Here is a 12,758-nt window from a genome sequence, read left to right as displayed (position 1 = left end):
ACCGGAATCGAACCCAGGACCTCTCAGTCCGCAGGCTGACGCTCTATCCACTGAGCCAAACCGGTTTCGGCTAAAGATAAGATTTAAAAAAAAAAAACACACAAGGTTTTATTTAAAAACTAGAGGCCGGACAATTAATAACAAAACAAAACAAAAAAAAGAAAAGCGGTCTCCGACCTGAAACCAGGATGGGCCGGCCACGGGAGGCCGCCCTTCCCCGGCGCCCAAACCGAGCTGGCGCGGGCCGTCGGCACCCCGTGAGCTCCTCCTCCTCCTCCTCCTCCTCCTCCTCCTCCAACGCCGACCTCCCCAAGATGGCGGGCGGAGGGGGCCCGCTTCCGCTTCCGGTGCGAGCGGCCCGGCCGGGGGGGCAAGATGGCGGCGGCAGTCAGGGGCCGCGGCCGGTGCGAGCTGCCACCGCGCTCCGGCCCGGGCTGGCTCCTCGGCCTTTCCGCCTTGCTGAGTACGGCGGCTCGAGGCGCCTTCGCCACCACGCACTGGGTCGTCACGGAGGACGGGAAGATCCAGCAGCAGGTAGCGGCCGCGGCGCCCCTGTCCGCCCGCGCCGGCCCTCGCCCTGGGGGGAGCCCCGGCCCGACCCCTGGCCGCCTGGCTCCGCGCGGCCCCGGCCCCCGCCCCCCGGTGCCCGCGCCCTGGCCCGGAGGACCCACCCCGGCGCCGCCCCTTCCCCACGGCTGCCCCGGCCCTCGCCTTGGCCGCCTGCAGGTTCTCGGGCTCCCACGCCTGGGGCCGCGCGGCGCGTGGGGAGCACCGCCCGGCTGCGGGGGTTCGGGCCCTGGGGGCATTTTCTCGGCCTTTAGAAACCATGGGTTCGTTTCCCGCTGTCTGCCTCCGGGTCCCCTCGGGCCCACGCGCCACCAGCGCTCCCGGAGGAGGCAGAAAGCCGGTGGCAGCGCCGGGCTCCGGGGCGGTGACAGCTTCGGCACCGGGGGCAGCGGGCAGTGCTTGCCGCTCCCCCCGTCTCCTTCCCCGCCCGCTGGCACTCCGGTCCCGTTACCCAGACCCGCAGGGGCTCCCGAGAGACCAGACACGCTCTCCTTCCGAAGGGAAGCGTGAAGATGCCTCCGGAGGCGTCGCCGGCATCTTCCCCGCGGGCACTGCCCTCCGTTTCCCGGCGCGCTCGGCATTGTGTCCGTGCCTGGTTGCTGCTGTAGCCCCGCAAGGAGGATATGCCATTTCCTGGAGTCTTGTGCCCGAACTAACTCCTGCTTTTCTTACATAACTTTATGGTTGCCGGCCTTTGGTGGATGCTGATGCCCAAAGAGTCCGTGTGTGTGTGTGTGTGTGTGTGTGTTGCGCGCGCTACAGAATCTTGGTGAACGTGAATGAATTTCAACACTTTTGCAAGCGATTCTGCAAAGTTCAGCGAACAGTTAGAAAGTGAAGTGTGAGCCCCGTGCAGTTTAGCCCGCTGATGTCAAATGCACTAACCGTGGTGTGAAACGACTGGACTTTGGAGCGGTGTGTGATGCACGGTGGTAGGAACGCAGCGCAAGGTTTACTTTTGTGTGGAGAGTGGTTCACGTTGAGATCTGCCATGGGATGCACATTCCATCTCAAGCCTAATGAATGAGTTGAAACATTTAGAGATCAGCGTTGGTATTGGTGCGTGGTTTGCAGCGTATCTGAGAAAAGATTGACTTCCTATTGGGTGGCATTTCCTCTTTACCTACCTTACACTAGAAAAGAATTTCCTTTGCATGGCCATGCCAGCTGAGGCTTAAGAAATAGGTACTTCAGAAACCCTAGAAAACACTGCACATTCATCTCTAAGGAAAGATTGGAAATCTTTACGTGAGACCTGGTTACTTGCCCCTTTCTTTGGTTTCCCGATGATGGTTTCCCTGAGGCCCTCATGAAGGGAGACAGGGAATTAACTGGCTGGTGCTGCGATTTGGGGATCCCTTCTCCTATTGGCTCTTCTTCAGTATTGTCTTTGGCCACAGCTATTTATACTCCATGACATTGATTTCTCCTTCCCATTTTGGTGTCCTGCCACTCAGCTGAGAAAGTAGCCCATCTGAAAAGGCAAAGCTGGTAGAAATGTATCACTTTTATGCTAAACATGGCAATGGGAAAGTAGAATCTGATTTGGTTTTTATTTTCTAAACAAATTCCTTCGTTTTGCACATCGATGTGTATGTTTTAGTGGGGAAAGGTATGGGTTGCATCAGAAAGGGAGAAGTCTAAAGAATTTTCTGGATCTCGGCCAAGTCACCACTGCAGTAAGTTATTAGGCTTAAAGTTAGGAAAGCCAGGTTCTTTACTGCATGCCTTTTTAAATGATCCTTTTCAGTGAATTTTCTAATGTTTTGCTACACAACATATACTTAGATTCCAGAAATCATAAAAATTTATACTAGAAGAAATAAACTTGGTGACTATGTTGTAACAATAGGAGGCTAGGGAAGGAAAGTTGGATTTAATCAGAGGAAGAGGCTGCAGGTATAAAGAGTTGGATATCATGGTCAGCTCCTAAGTTCCACTCTGATAGCCGTGTGTGCATTACCCATGCTGCCCTTTCAGCAATAATTTGAATGCAGGCAAAATCCAGACTTCCGTTATAATTGTGATTAATTATCACATTTGGATATACTTGTTAAAGAATCGCAAGATCCCGTCAGAATGTAGATTTGAGTATACTGCAGAGCTATCCATACATTCAGAAACATAATTAAAAGCTCACTATATATATTGTGTCCTACATGACATGCCACGTTCCTTGTTTCTTGTTTTTGGTTATACTATCTGAGTATGCTTTCAATTTTAAAGTTGCCTAATATCAGGGAAAAGGCCAAGGGCAAATTGAAATAACAGATCTTAGAAAACTAGAGTGACTAATACCTTTTGAAACTCTTCACCTGATATTTAAACCTATTTAAATTAGATATAATAGGTCATTGTTTTCATAGTGAATGTGGAGAAGTACTTATGAATTAAAAATCAGAGTTGCCCAAGTATAGTTTTAAAGAGACATTTTCCATCATTATAAAGTTTAAAATACAGTAAGTAGTCCTTCCCAGGCGAAGAGACTGAACATTCATTTGTTTTTTCTATTTCTAGCCTTAGCAGATGATAAAGAAGGCACCCACAAGCTCAGACTGCAGACTCGTGAACATGCATATAGATTGGAAGCCCTAGATCTGTAAAGGGGTTGAAATGGGGACTCAGAGCCAGGAAGCAGACATTCCTCCGCAGCCTCCTCATAGTCAAAGCTGGGGCTGCTTCTGGCAGTAGCAAGTGTCTGCAACTTGGCATGGCAGCTCAGGAAATTGTTCTTTCCACAGCCCCTGCTCCAGCGAGGAAGCATGTCTGTAGTGTTTTGAGGCTCCATGTTTACTGAGCCACCACTGAACTCCCAGGAGCATTGTCCAGGAAATCCAGGAGCTGGGATGTGAAGAGAATGCTCCAGTCACTAAATTCATTTCCCCCTGGGGTCAGGGGATATCTAAAAAAGGCTCCTTTCCTTCCTTATCTTCTCCAGTTCTGTGTTTTTCTCCCAGCTTTGGCTTTGGAATACTTCTAAACCATTAGTGTCCCTGTACCTGAAGACCAGGCCCTCTAATGTTATTTGAGCAGGGTCCTTAACTTGGAGTCCATGGATTTGAGCAGTGGACTGTTACAATCTAGTCACTAGGAGGATCTACCCTTGTGTAATCAGGCCAATGGATCTTTTGGTTGACTTCATTGTGAAGAAGAGGCTTCAAGATAAACATTTTTTTGTTTCATTTTTATGTTCTTTTTGCTTAATTACTAGTGTAGCAACATCTGTTTTCTGTTTTTATGAAAAGTGTCTAGCACCCAGCCAGCATGACTCAGTGGTTGAGTGTCCACCTATGAACCTGGAGTTCACAGTTCAGTTCTCATTCAGGGCATATGCCCAGGTTGTGGGCTCGATCCCCAGTGTGGGGCATGCAGAAGGCAACTGATCAATGATTCTCATCATTGATGTTTCTGTCTCTCCCTTTCTCTCTGAAATCAATAAAAATATATATTTTTAAAAGTGTCTAGCAACTCACTTTCATTGGAGATTAAATAAATTTGTAGATTAGCTTGAGAGCCTAGCTACTATATATTACATCATTTATGGGGGTGGGGGTGGGGAGGGAATTGTTTCCTGTTCTAATAGATGGATTCTTGAAATGTTACAAGTTTGTTTGTTGCAGCCTATTGAGTCAAGAAGTTGTACTATTAGCTAGCACTGGATTCATTGCTCTAAAATTTTAAGTAAATAGAGTATTATATTTTTCAGCTCTCTTATAACATTATAATATTTATCTTCTTGGCTACTGTTTCCCTCTCCTGTAATCTTAGAATGATAGAATTTTAGATTTGGAAAAATTGTTTAAGAATATATCATATAACTCTTAGGCAAGAAAGTCACCCCAAGTCACACAACTAATGAATGGTATTTAGTTGTAACAATCAGTAAAAATGTATTTATCTGCAGTAGCATACAAATGAGCACTTTGTAATCAGTAAATTTGAAGTGCCCATCCCTTTCTGGTAACACCTACAAATGAAGGAATAAAAACAAAAGCAAAAATAGGAATAATGAGGTAAATATCTTCCCTTTTCCAGTTTGCTTTACCTCTGCAGCATGTTTTGTGGTGACTTCAAATTGGGGGTAGGTGGACAGGGAGGGTCCCAAATAGGTGTGAATTAATTTGGGGGTCACTTAATCATTTTCCCTCCTATTTATCAAGTAGATGTGTTAGGAGTGCAGATCCTTTTAACTACTCAGAACAAACAAGGTTTCTGACAAAATGATGCCCTGAAGCCTAGCAGCCTTGGCAAAGATTCGTTTGATAAGCAACTATTTCAGTAGCTATGGCTAAAGAAAAGCGATCAGATTTAGTTGGACAGACTAAATCTTTATCTATTGGTTTCTAATAGCTTATAAGTGAGGGAGTGGCTTAGTTTCGGGCAGATGTTAAGTAATTTGGTTAATCTGAGAGAGAACATTGATATAGTACCATTAAGCTGACAGCTTTATTTCACAGCTTTTCAAAACTAAACCCATCTTTTTGCCATGGAGTACTGTTTCCTTGTTTATACACTTCAGGGATTTACTTGTACCTGAGAGGTCATGGTGGTTATTCACTAACTTGCTAGGCACCTGATAAACCTTTGCAGTTTGTCCTAGACTTCGGCATCAAAGTGATTCTTATTCAACCCACTATTTTTAGATATTTCCCACTATTATTTTTCTCCTTATAAATTACCCAAGTATTACTTTTATTTATACTGCAGAGTAGTAACAGGAACTTGGAAATCGACCGAGATGAACTATAACTTTAAATATTTTCCCCAATTATTTATTGAACAAGTATTTATTGGCTGCTTACCTTTTTTTGCCAGCTTTTTTCCATTGGCTACTGTGACACAACATTCTCATTTTTCTTTAGCAGTGAGCAAAGTACAGCTCTTTTTTAACTTTTTTGTTTGTTTTGCTCTTCTTACTCCACTTATCTTTTAGATCAGTGGTTCTCAAATTTTACTTCGCACAAAAATAATCTGGTTCTTGCCTGAAATGCAGATTCTTGGGCCATTCAGAGGGTCTAATTCAGGAGGTTGGTGGTGGAGCCAAGGATTCTACATTTTTCTCAAACTCCTCAGGAGATTATAATGCAGATGGGTCACAGATCATTCTGGGAAATTCAGTTTTTTACATTTCTCTTCCTTCAACTTCTGTCCTAAGCCTTCTCTTTTTACTCTTTACATATACCTGGTCAATCTCATCCCTTCTTTTTTTTATTTTTTATTTTTTAATTAAATCTTTATTGTTCAGATTATTACATTTGTTCCTCTTTTTCCCCCCAAACTCCCCTCCTCCCAGTTCCCACCCCACCCTCCGCCCTCACTCCCCACCCACTGTCCTCATCCATAGGTGCACGATTTTTGTCCAGTCTCTTCCCGCATCTCCCACACCCCTTTCCCCCACCCCCCAAGAATAGTCAGTCCATTCCCTTTCTATGCCCCTGATTCTGTTATAATCACCAGTTCATTCTGTTCATCAGATTATTTATTCACTTGATTCTTAGATTCACTTGTTGATAGATGCATATTTGTTGTTCATAATTTGTATTTTTACCTTTTTCTTCTTCCTCTTCTTAAAGGATACCTTTCAGCATTTCATATAATCCTGGTTTGGTGGTGATGAACTCCTTTAGCTTTTCCTTATCTGTGAAGCTCTTTATCTGACCTTCAATTCTGAATGATAGCTTTGCTGGATAAAGTAATTTTGGTTGTAGGTTCTTGGTATTCATCACTTTGAATATTTCTTGCCACTCCCTTCTGGCCTGCAAAGTTTCTCTTGAGAAATCAGCTGACAGTCGTATGGGTACTCCCTTGTAGGTAACTGACTGTCTTTCTCTTGCTGCTTTTAAGATTTTCTCTTTGTCTTTTGCTCTTGGCATTTTAATTATGATGTGTCTTGGTGTGGTCCTCTTTGGATTCCTTTTGTTTGGGGTTCTCTGCGCTTCCTGGACTTGGAAGTCTATTTCTTTCACCAGGTGGGGGAAGTTTCCTGTCATTATTTCTTCAAATAGGTTTTCAATATCTTGCTCTCTCTCATCTTCTGGCACCCCTATAATTCGGATGTTGGTGTGCTTGAAGCTGTCCCAGAGGCTCCTTACACTGTCTTCGTATTTTTGGATTCTTTTTTCATTTTGCTTTTCCAGTTGGGTGTTTTTTCTTCTTCGTATTTCAAATCTTTGACTTGAATCTTGCGATCCTCTGGTCTGCTGTTGGGAGTCTGTATAATATTCTTTATTTCAGTCATTGTATGCTTAATTTCTAGTTGGTCCTTTATCACAACATCGAGGGTCTCATTAGATTTCTTGTACATCTCATTAAGTTTATCGGCAGACTCTAGAAGACTCTTGAAAGACCTCAAAAGTGTGGTTTTGAATTCTGTATCTAGCAGCCTGCTTTCCTCCAGTTCTGTCATTTGTGTCCTGTTTCTTTGTCTTAGCATTTTTTATGCTTCGCTGTGTCGATAGAGTGGCTTTCTGTGCTAAGTGTCCCAATTACCTGAGGTAGACACTCTTGGTGCACCCCCTTGTGGTCTTTGTGCGCAGTCTTGTTGTAGCTAAGCCTTGATTGTTGTAGGTAACACTGGGAGGGATTTGACCTCCAGGCCAATTGGCTGTGAGAATCAGCTGTGTCTGCAGTGGGAGAACTTCTGTGCTGGATCTCTGGTGTGGCGCTAATCTAGCCTCTGCCTGAGGCTAACCAGCAAATGCGTCCCTGCAAGGCTTGGGCAGGGCGGGTCCCAGGGGATCAACAGGGCTGGCCAAGCGAACAGTTATGGCTGCTCTCAGTCCCGTCCCCAGAGGCTCTGCCTCTCAGTGTCCCGGTAATCGCTGCAAGTACCTCAGAGAGAAAGCTGCCCTCGAGTTCCGACCAATGCCAGACAGTCCCGTTTCTCCCATTTGAGTCTGGGTCCCCAGAGACTCGCCCGGAACTGGAGCTCAGAGCCTGAGACTCCCTCCCGATTGAAAACGACAACCGCGCCCTCAGCCACCAGCCCGCTCCACACGCATCTCCGCACCTTAGTATTTTACTTCAGCACTGCGCCTCCTCTGAGTCTCGATATGCTTTTCTCTTTCCTTCTAGTTGTGGGATTTCCCCTCAGCCAGCCTTCCTGTGGTTCTGGGTGATGTCCGTTCTGTCTTTTAGTTGTATTTTTGAAGTGGTTGTGCGAGGCAGCAAACTCCGGTGTTTACCTATGCCACCATCTTGGTTCCATTCCCTCATCCCTTCTTAGGACTTAAGTTACTGTATATATGCTGCGAATCTCCATATTTCTTTTTACAATTCAGGTTTTTTTCTCCAGAGTTATAGATTCAAGACCTTTATATTAGCTTTTAATTCCATGTGAATGTCCTCTAGGTACTTCAAATTTCATATGATCAAATCTCAACTTATTTTACCCCGACACCTGTATCATGCTCTATTTTCCCAAATGTAATGAAAGACACTACCATTCACCATCCACACATTTGTCTATGTGAGAAATCTAATTGTCTCTTTTAATTTCTCCCTCCCTTAATCCTTACCAACATCTTTCAGTTTTACTTTCTAATTATATCTTCTTTCCATAGCCGCTATCATTACTGTAATTCAGTAATGAAAATTTGAATTAGAAAAGTAAAGCAGGGCATTATAAAAACAAATATCTAACATCTTGGGAGTATTTAAAGGAATAAAATGGCCCTAGCTAATTTGGCTCAGTGGATAGAGTGTCGGCCTGCGGACTGAAGGGTCCTGGATTCAGTTCCGGTCAAGGGCACGTACCTTGGTTGCAGGTTCCCTGGCCCTGGTTGGGATTCGTGCAGGAGGCAACCATTCGAAGTTTCTTTCCCTCTCCCTTCCACTCTCTCTAAAAAATCAATGGAAAAATATCCTCGGGTGAGGATTAACTAAAAAGTAGTAAGTAAATAAAGCTTTAAAAAAATAAAGTAATAAAATGAAGTCCTTCCACCTCCACCCATTCTATTCGACTATTAGCCTACCTGCTCCATAAGGGTGTGGCTATATCACCTTCTCTGCAACTCCATCATCTCTCATGCTGCTTCATCCCATGGGCTAGTTTCTGTTGAGTGGATGATGTAAGGAAAGGGGAGAACAGATTCCTGCCTTTTAGAAATTTACCATTGTCTGAATGAAGCTTTACCATGCTCATTCATGTGCTAGTCACCTGGAGACCAGCCTAAAGGAAGCCTCAGATGTCCAAGAATCAGCACTTGGCCTTCAGAAAAGGTGCTGTACACAGGTGAGAAGAGCCACAATTTCAGAGATTACTCTTCCTGTCTACTGTGATCAGGTTGTGTGTGCAAGGGAAGTCATCCACTCTGTCACCGATATGTCCAAAAAGTCACCTTTATTGTTCAGACATCGTGAAGTATGGAGAAGCAATAAGAGACAATAAAATAGTGACAAACAAGAAAAGCAGGAAAAAAGAATTGGAAGGGGCACAGGCAGATAGATGAGAAATGGCAGCTGCACTGTTGAGGAGGGTCAGGATCAGCCGTGGGGCTCAGCAGTTGCAGCTCAGAAGCAGTGGTGGAAGTGAACAGAAGGCAGTTTGATGGGGAGGAATAAGAGGGCTTGCCATCCCGTCAGATCAAAAATGAGAACAGCTTTGCATTCCAAAATGTAGGGAGCAGGGTGTGAATAGGACCAGTACCTCGGCTCTACTCCACAATGGCAAAAGCAGTAGAGTGGCTCTTTTTTAGCCAGACACCTCCAAAGAGTCACTGTGCACAGCTCTTCCCTGTCTTTGCCTAGGTCTGTTCATCCTCGCATTTCCTGTCAAGATGCACGGGGCCTTGCATGTCGCCAAATTCAGTGCTCAGTTCTGAGTCAGGTTAGCTCAACCTCTTAGAAAGCCAGCATTTGTCCTCAGACCTTATTGCACTATTTTCTTACATGGCTTCCAGGACCTACACCTGATTTTCCTTCTAAATCCCTGGCCATGACTTTCCATTCTCTTCTGCAGAATTCCTCTTTTCTTCATGAGCCTTAAATGTGGGTGCGCCCCTTCTCTTCCCTCTATACCTGTGCTCACCAGATGATCCTGTGCAGTCTCATGGCATAAAATACCATGATTATTCCGAGGACTCCCAAATCATACCTGCAGTCTCTCCCTGAACTCCAGACTCACATATCCAACTGCCTACCGAACATCTACACTTAGCTCCACTAGAACTATATTGTAATAAATATTTCATTGCTTGTTTTCTATAAGAACATAACGCAGGGCCTAAAACAATGACTGACATGTGGTATAAATTCAGGAAATGCTGATTAAGTGAAAGGAAGAGAATGTGCATGTCTGTGTGCAAGCAATTACTTACACCTGTAATAGCTCTTGCACATCATCTCCGCCTACTGAAGAGCCACCATCATGTTAGTAATCTGGAGGAGGGAAAGTATGTTTACTTTAATGGGGATAAACCAATTCTTTCGTTCTCTCTGTTATGAATAAAAGGTGTAGGCAACTTAAGACTTCTCTAAAAACCTGGTATCGGAACCAGTGTTGTAAAACCGTGTCTCAGATAACCTCCTTTCCTGTTGAGTATTTGGATATACTACCTCCTTAACATACCTTTTATGATATGCTCAAATAACTCATATTTTAGGTTGTGGCATTATTAAATTAATTGCATATGTAAATTTAGGTGAGTTACTTAATATTAAGGAACTTCTTTAATATAGACATGTACAAAAGAAAGATTTATTAAAAACTTAGCCCTGGCTGGTATGCTCAGTGGATAGAGCAACAGCCCACACACTGAAGGGTTACAGGTTCAGATATCCAGTCAAGAACAGGTACCTCACCGAAACCGGTTTGGCTCAGTGGATAGAGCGTCGGCCTGCGGACTGAAAGGTCCCAGGTTCGATTCCGGTCAGGGGCATGTACCTGGGTTGCGGGCACATCCCCAGTAGAAGATGTGCAGGAGGCGGCTGATCGATGTTTCTCTCCCATCGATGTTTCTAACTCTCTATCTCTCTCTCCCTTCCTCTCTGTAAAAAATCAATAAAATATATTAAAAAAAAAAAAAAAAAGAACAGGTACCTTGGTTGTGAGTTCACTCCCCACCCCCAGGTGGGGCACATGTGGAAGGCAACCAGTGGATGTGTCTCTCACATCAATGTTTTTCTCATTCTCCTGCTTCCTCCCCCCTTCCACACTCTCTTAAAAGCAATGGAAAAAATATCCTCAGGTGAGGATTAACAACAAACAAACAAAATTTATAAGGTCATGACAATTTTATATAAGCCTAAGTATATATTTGCTTTCAAGACACACTACTGGACGTTCATACTGGACAGATCATACTGTGCCTCCCACATTTGTTTAGTCAAGTAGTAACTACTTCGTGAATCTAACTTTAGAAAAGAACTCACTCATGCATTTTTTACTAACCTCTTCAGTCCTCACTTTCCCTCTGAGGCACTTAGTTATTTGTTAATTAAAATCAGGTGACTGCCAAGAGGGAGCCTAATGGTCAGTCTTTTCCACTTGAGTGGGGAGTTGAGATGGGTAATTAATCTTTAGTAAAACTCAAGGGAGTAGAGTACCTGCCAAACATGGCCAAATGGAGTCAGGAACGTTTTTATTTGAGCAAGTATTTGCTGAGTGCTTTTTGTGTGCCCATTAACACTTGGGCTGGCTTAGCGCACACATTCTACACCCGTTTGAGTGATTTCTTTGTTAAGTACTTGGAAGACAGCGGTGAGGGAGGTACTGCCCCTGCCTTCATAGAGTTTGTATTCGATACAGTCATACATGGAAGTGACTGTAATTTAGGATTTCAACAGGAAACTTTTGTTGTAATAAAACAATTTAATGCCTATATTTCACTGAACACTTTACCAAGTATTTTCCTATTATCTCATTTTTATTCTCATACAGACCCAGAAAATGTGGGTATTGATCTCTTATGAGTAAAGAAATTTAGGCTGAGTGTGGTTAAATTCCTTGCCAAAGGCCATGCAGGTAAGAAGTAGCAGAATGTGAACTTAAGCCCAGATTTGATTCTTAACTCTGTTTTCTTTGCTGCAGTGCTAAACATTGATACTAACAATAACAAAAATTGTGTAGTTTTATTTGTAACACAAATACCAAAATTAAATAATTTTTTCAATTTTATAATTGAACTTAAAATTATAAAATACATGCTCATTGTTCAAGGTTTTTTTTTTTTTTTCAAGCTACTTAGCATGTTATAAAATGAAAAGTGAAAGTTTTGTAACTACTCACAAACCTTCCTGGAAGCAATCACAGAATTAGTTGTGTATTCTTCCAAAAAGTTCCTTTTCATTTGCAAACACACACACACATATACATGTAGATTTGTTTTAAACACACAGCTGGAAACATTATGTCTCACCGTTATCTTTCATTCACTTAATAAGACTTAAACATCTGTCCATGTCAGAAATAAAAAGCTAACCCCTTCTACCTTAAGGCTGTATAGTATTCAGTTGTATAGATATTCTGTGACTTATTTAACCAGTTCCTTAATGAGGGACATTTAGATTGGTTCCAGGTTTTCCCAGTGTGAACATGGTCATACATATATCTTTGTGTGCTTCATGAATCTATTGAGTATGTCTGTCTGTAAGATAAATTCTTTGAAATGGAATTTTCTGGTTGTAAGAATGCATTATATTTCATTTTCTTAAGTATTGCCCACTTGTCCTCCTAAGGGACTGCATCAGGAGTGTTTGAAAATACCCAACTGTGTTTGGACTATATAAAACCTTTGTTCATAATCCAATTCTAGTGAAAAACCATTATTCCATCCATTACGCTTCACTAAAGTGTTGCAGCCATAAGTAGAAGTCTGGACAAAACGAACCTTCAGTTTGGTTTTATCTTCATAGAAAAGTTAAACCTTTGTCATTAATGCTTATTTCACACTTGTTGGGATTGCAGTCAAGCTGGAGGTTCCCCCCAACTCTCTGCCCACAGTTGATACAACTAATGTTTTGATGAGTAATCAAGTTAAACTTTATTCAATTGTGTCTTTTTTATTTTTATTTATTTTTTTAAAATATATTTTATTGATTTCTTACAGAGAGGAAGGGAGAGAGATAGAGAGTTAGAAACATCAATGAGAGAGAAACATCGATCAGCTGCCTCCTGCACACCCCCTGGGGATGTGCCCGCAACGCAGGTACATGCCCTTGACCGGAATCGAACCTGGGACCTTTCAGTCTGC

General features: G+C 43.3%; 1 protein-coding gene across 7 annotated transcripts in view; it reads left to right on the top strand.

Moving 5' to 3' along the window:
* Nucleotides 1–341: 341 nt before the first annotated feature.
* TTC17 (tetratricopeptide repeat domain 17) overlaps nucleotides 342–12,758 on the top strand; it is a 96,118-nt gene continuing 83,701 nt past the window's right edge. For 5 of the 7 annotated variants that reach the window (XM_036326141.1, XM_036326139.1, XM_036326136.1 and 2 more), the window contains exon 1: nucleotides 343–534. In XM_036326141.1, the coding sequence (XP_036182034.1) occupies nucleotides 376–534 (159 nt within the window). In that variant the 5' untranslated portion in view covers nucleotides 343–375. Of the gene's footprint in view, nucleotides 535–11,508; nucleotides 11,531–12,758 lie in introns of those variants that run through there. The other 2 variants (XM_036326142.1, XM_036326138.1) reach the window with 2 other exon arrangements.

Source organism: Myotis myotis, unplaced genomic scaffold (genome assembly GCF_014108235.1).
Source record: "Myotis myotis isolate mMyoMyo1 unplaced genomic scaffold, mMyoMyo1.p scaffold_m19_p_10, whole genome shotgun sequence".
NCBI lineage: Eukaryota > Metazoa > Chordata > Mammalia > Chiroptera > Vespertilionidae > Myotis > Myotis myotis.
The sequence above is the reverse complement of the archived record's forward strand: the minus strand, read 5'-3'. Positions and strand labels throughout refer to the sequence as shown.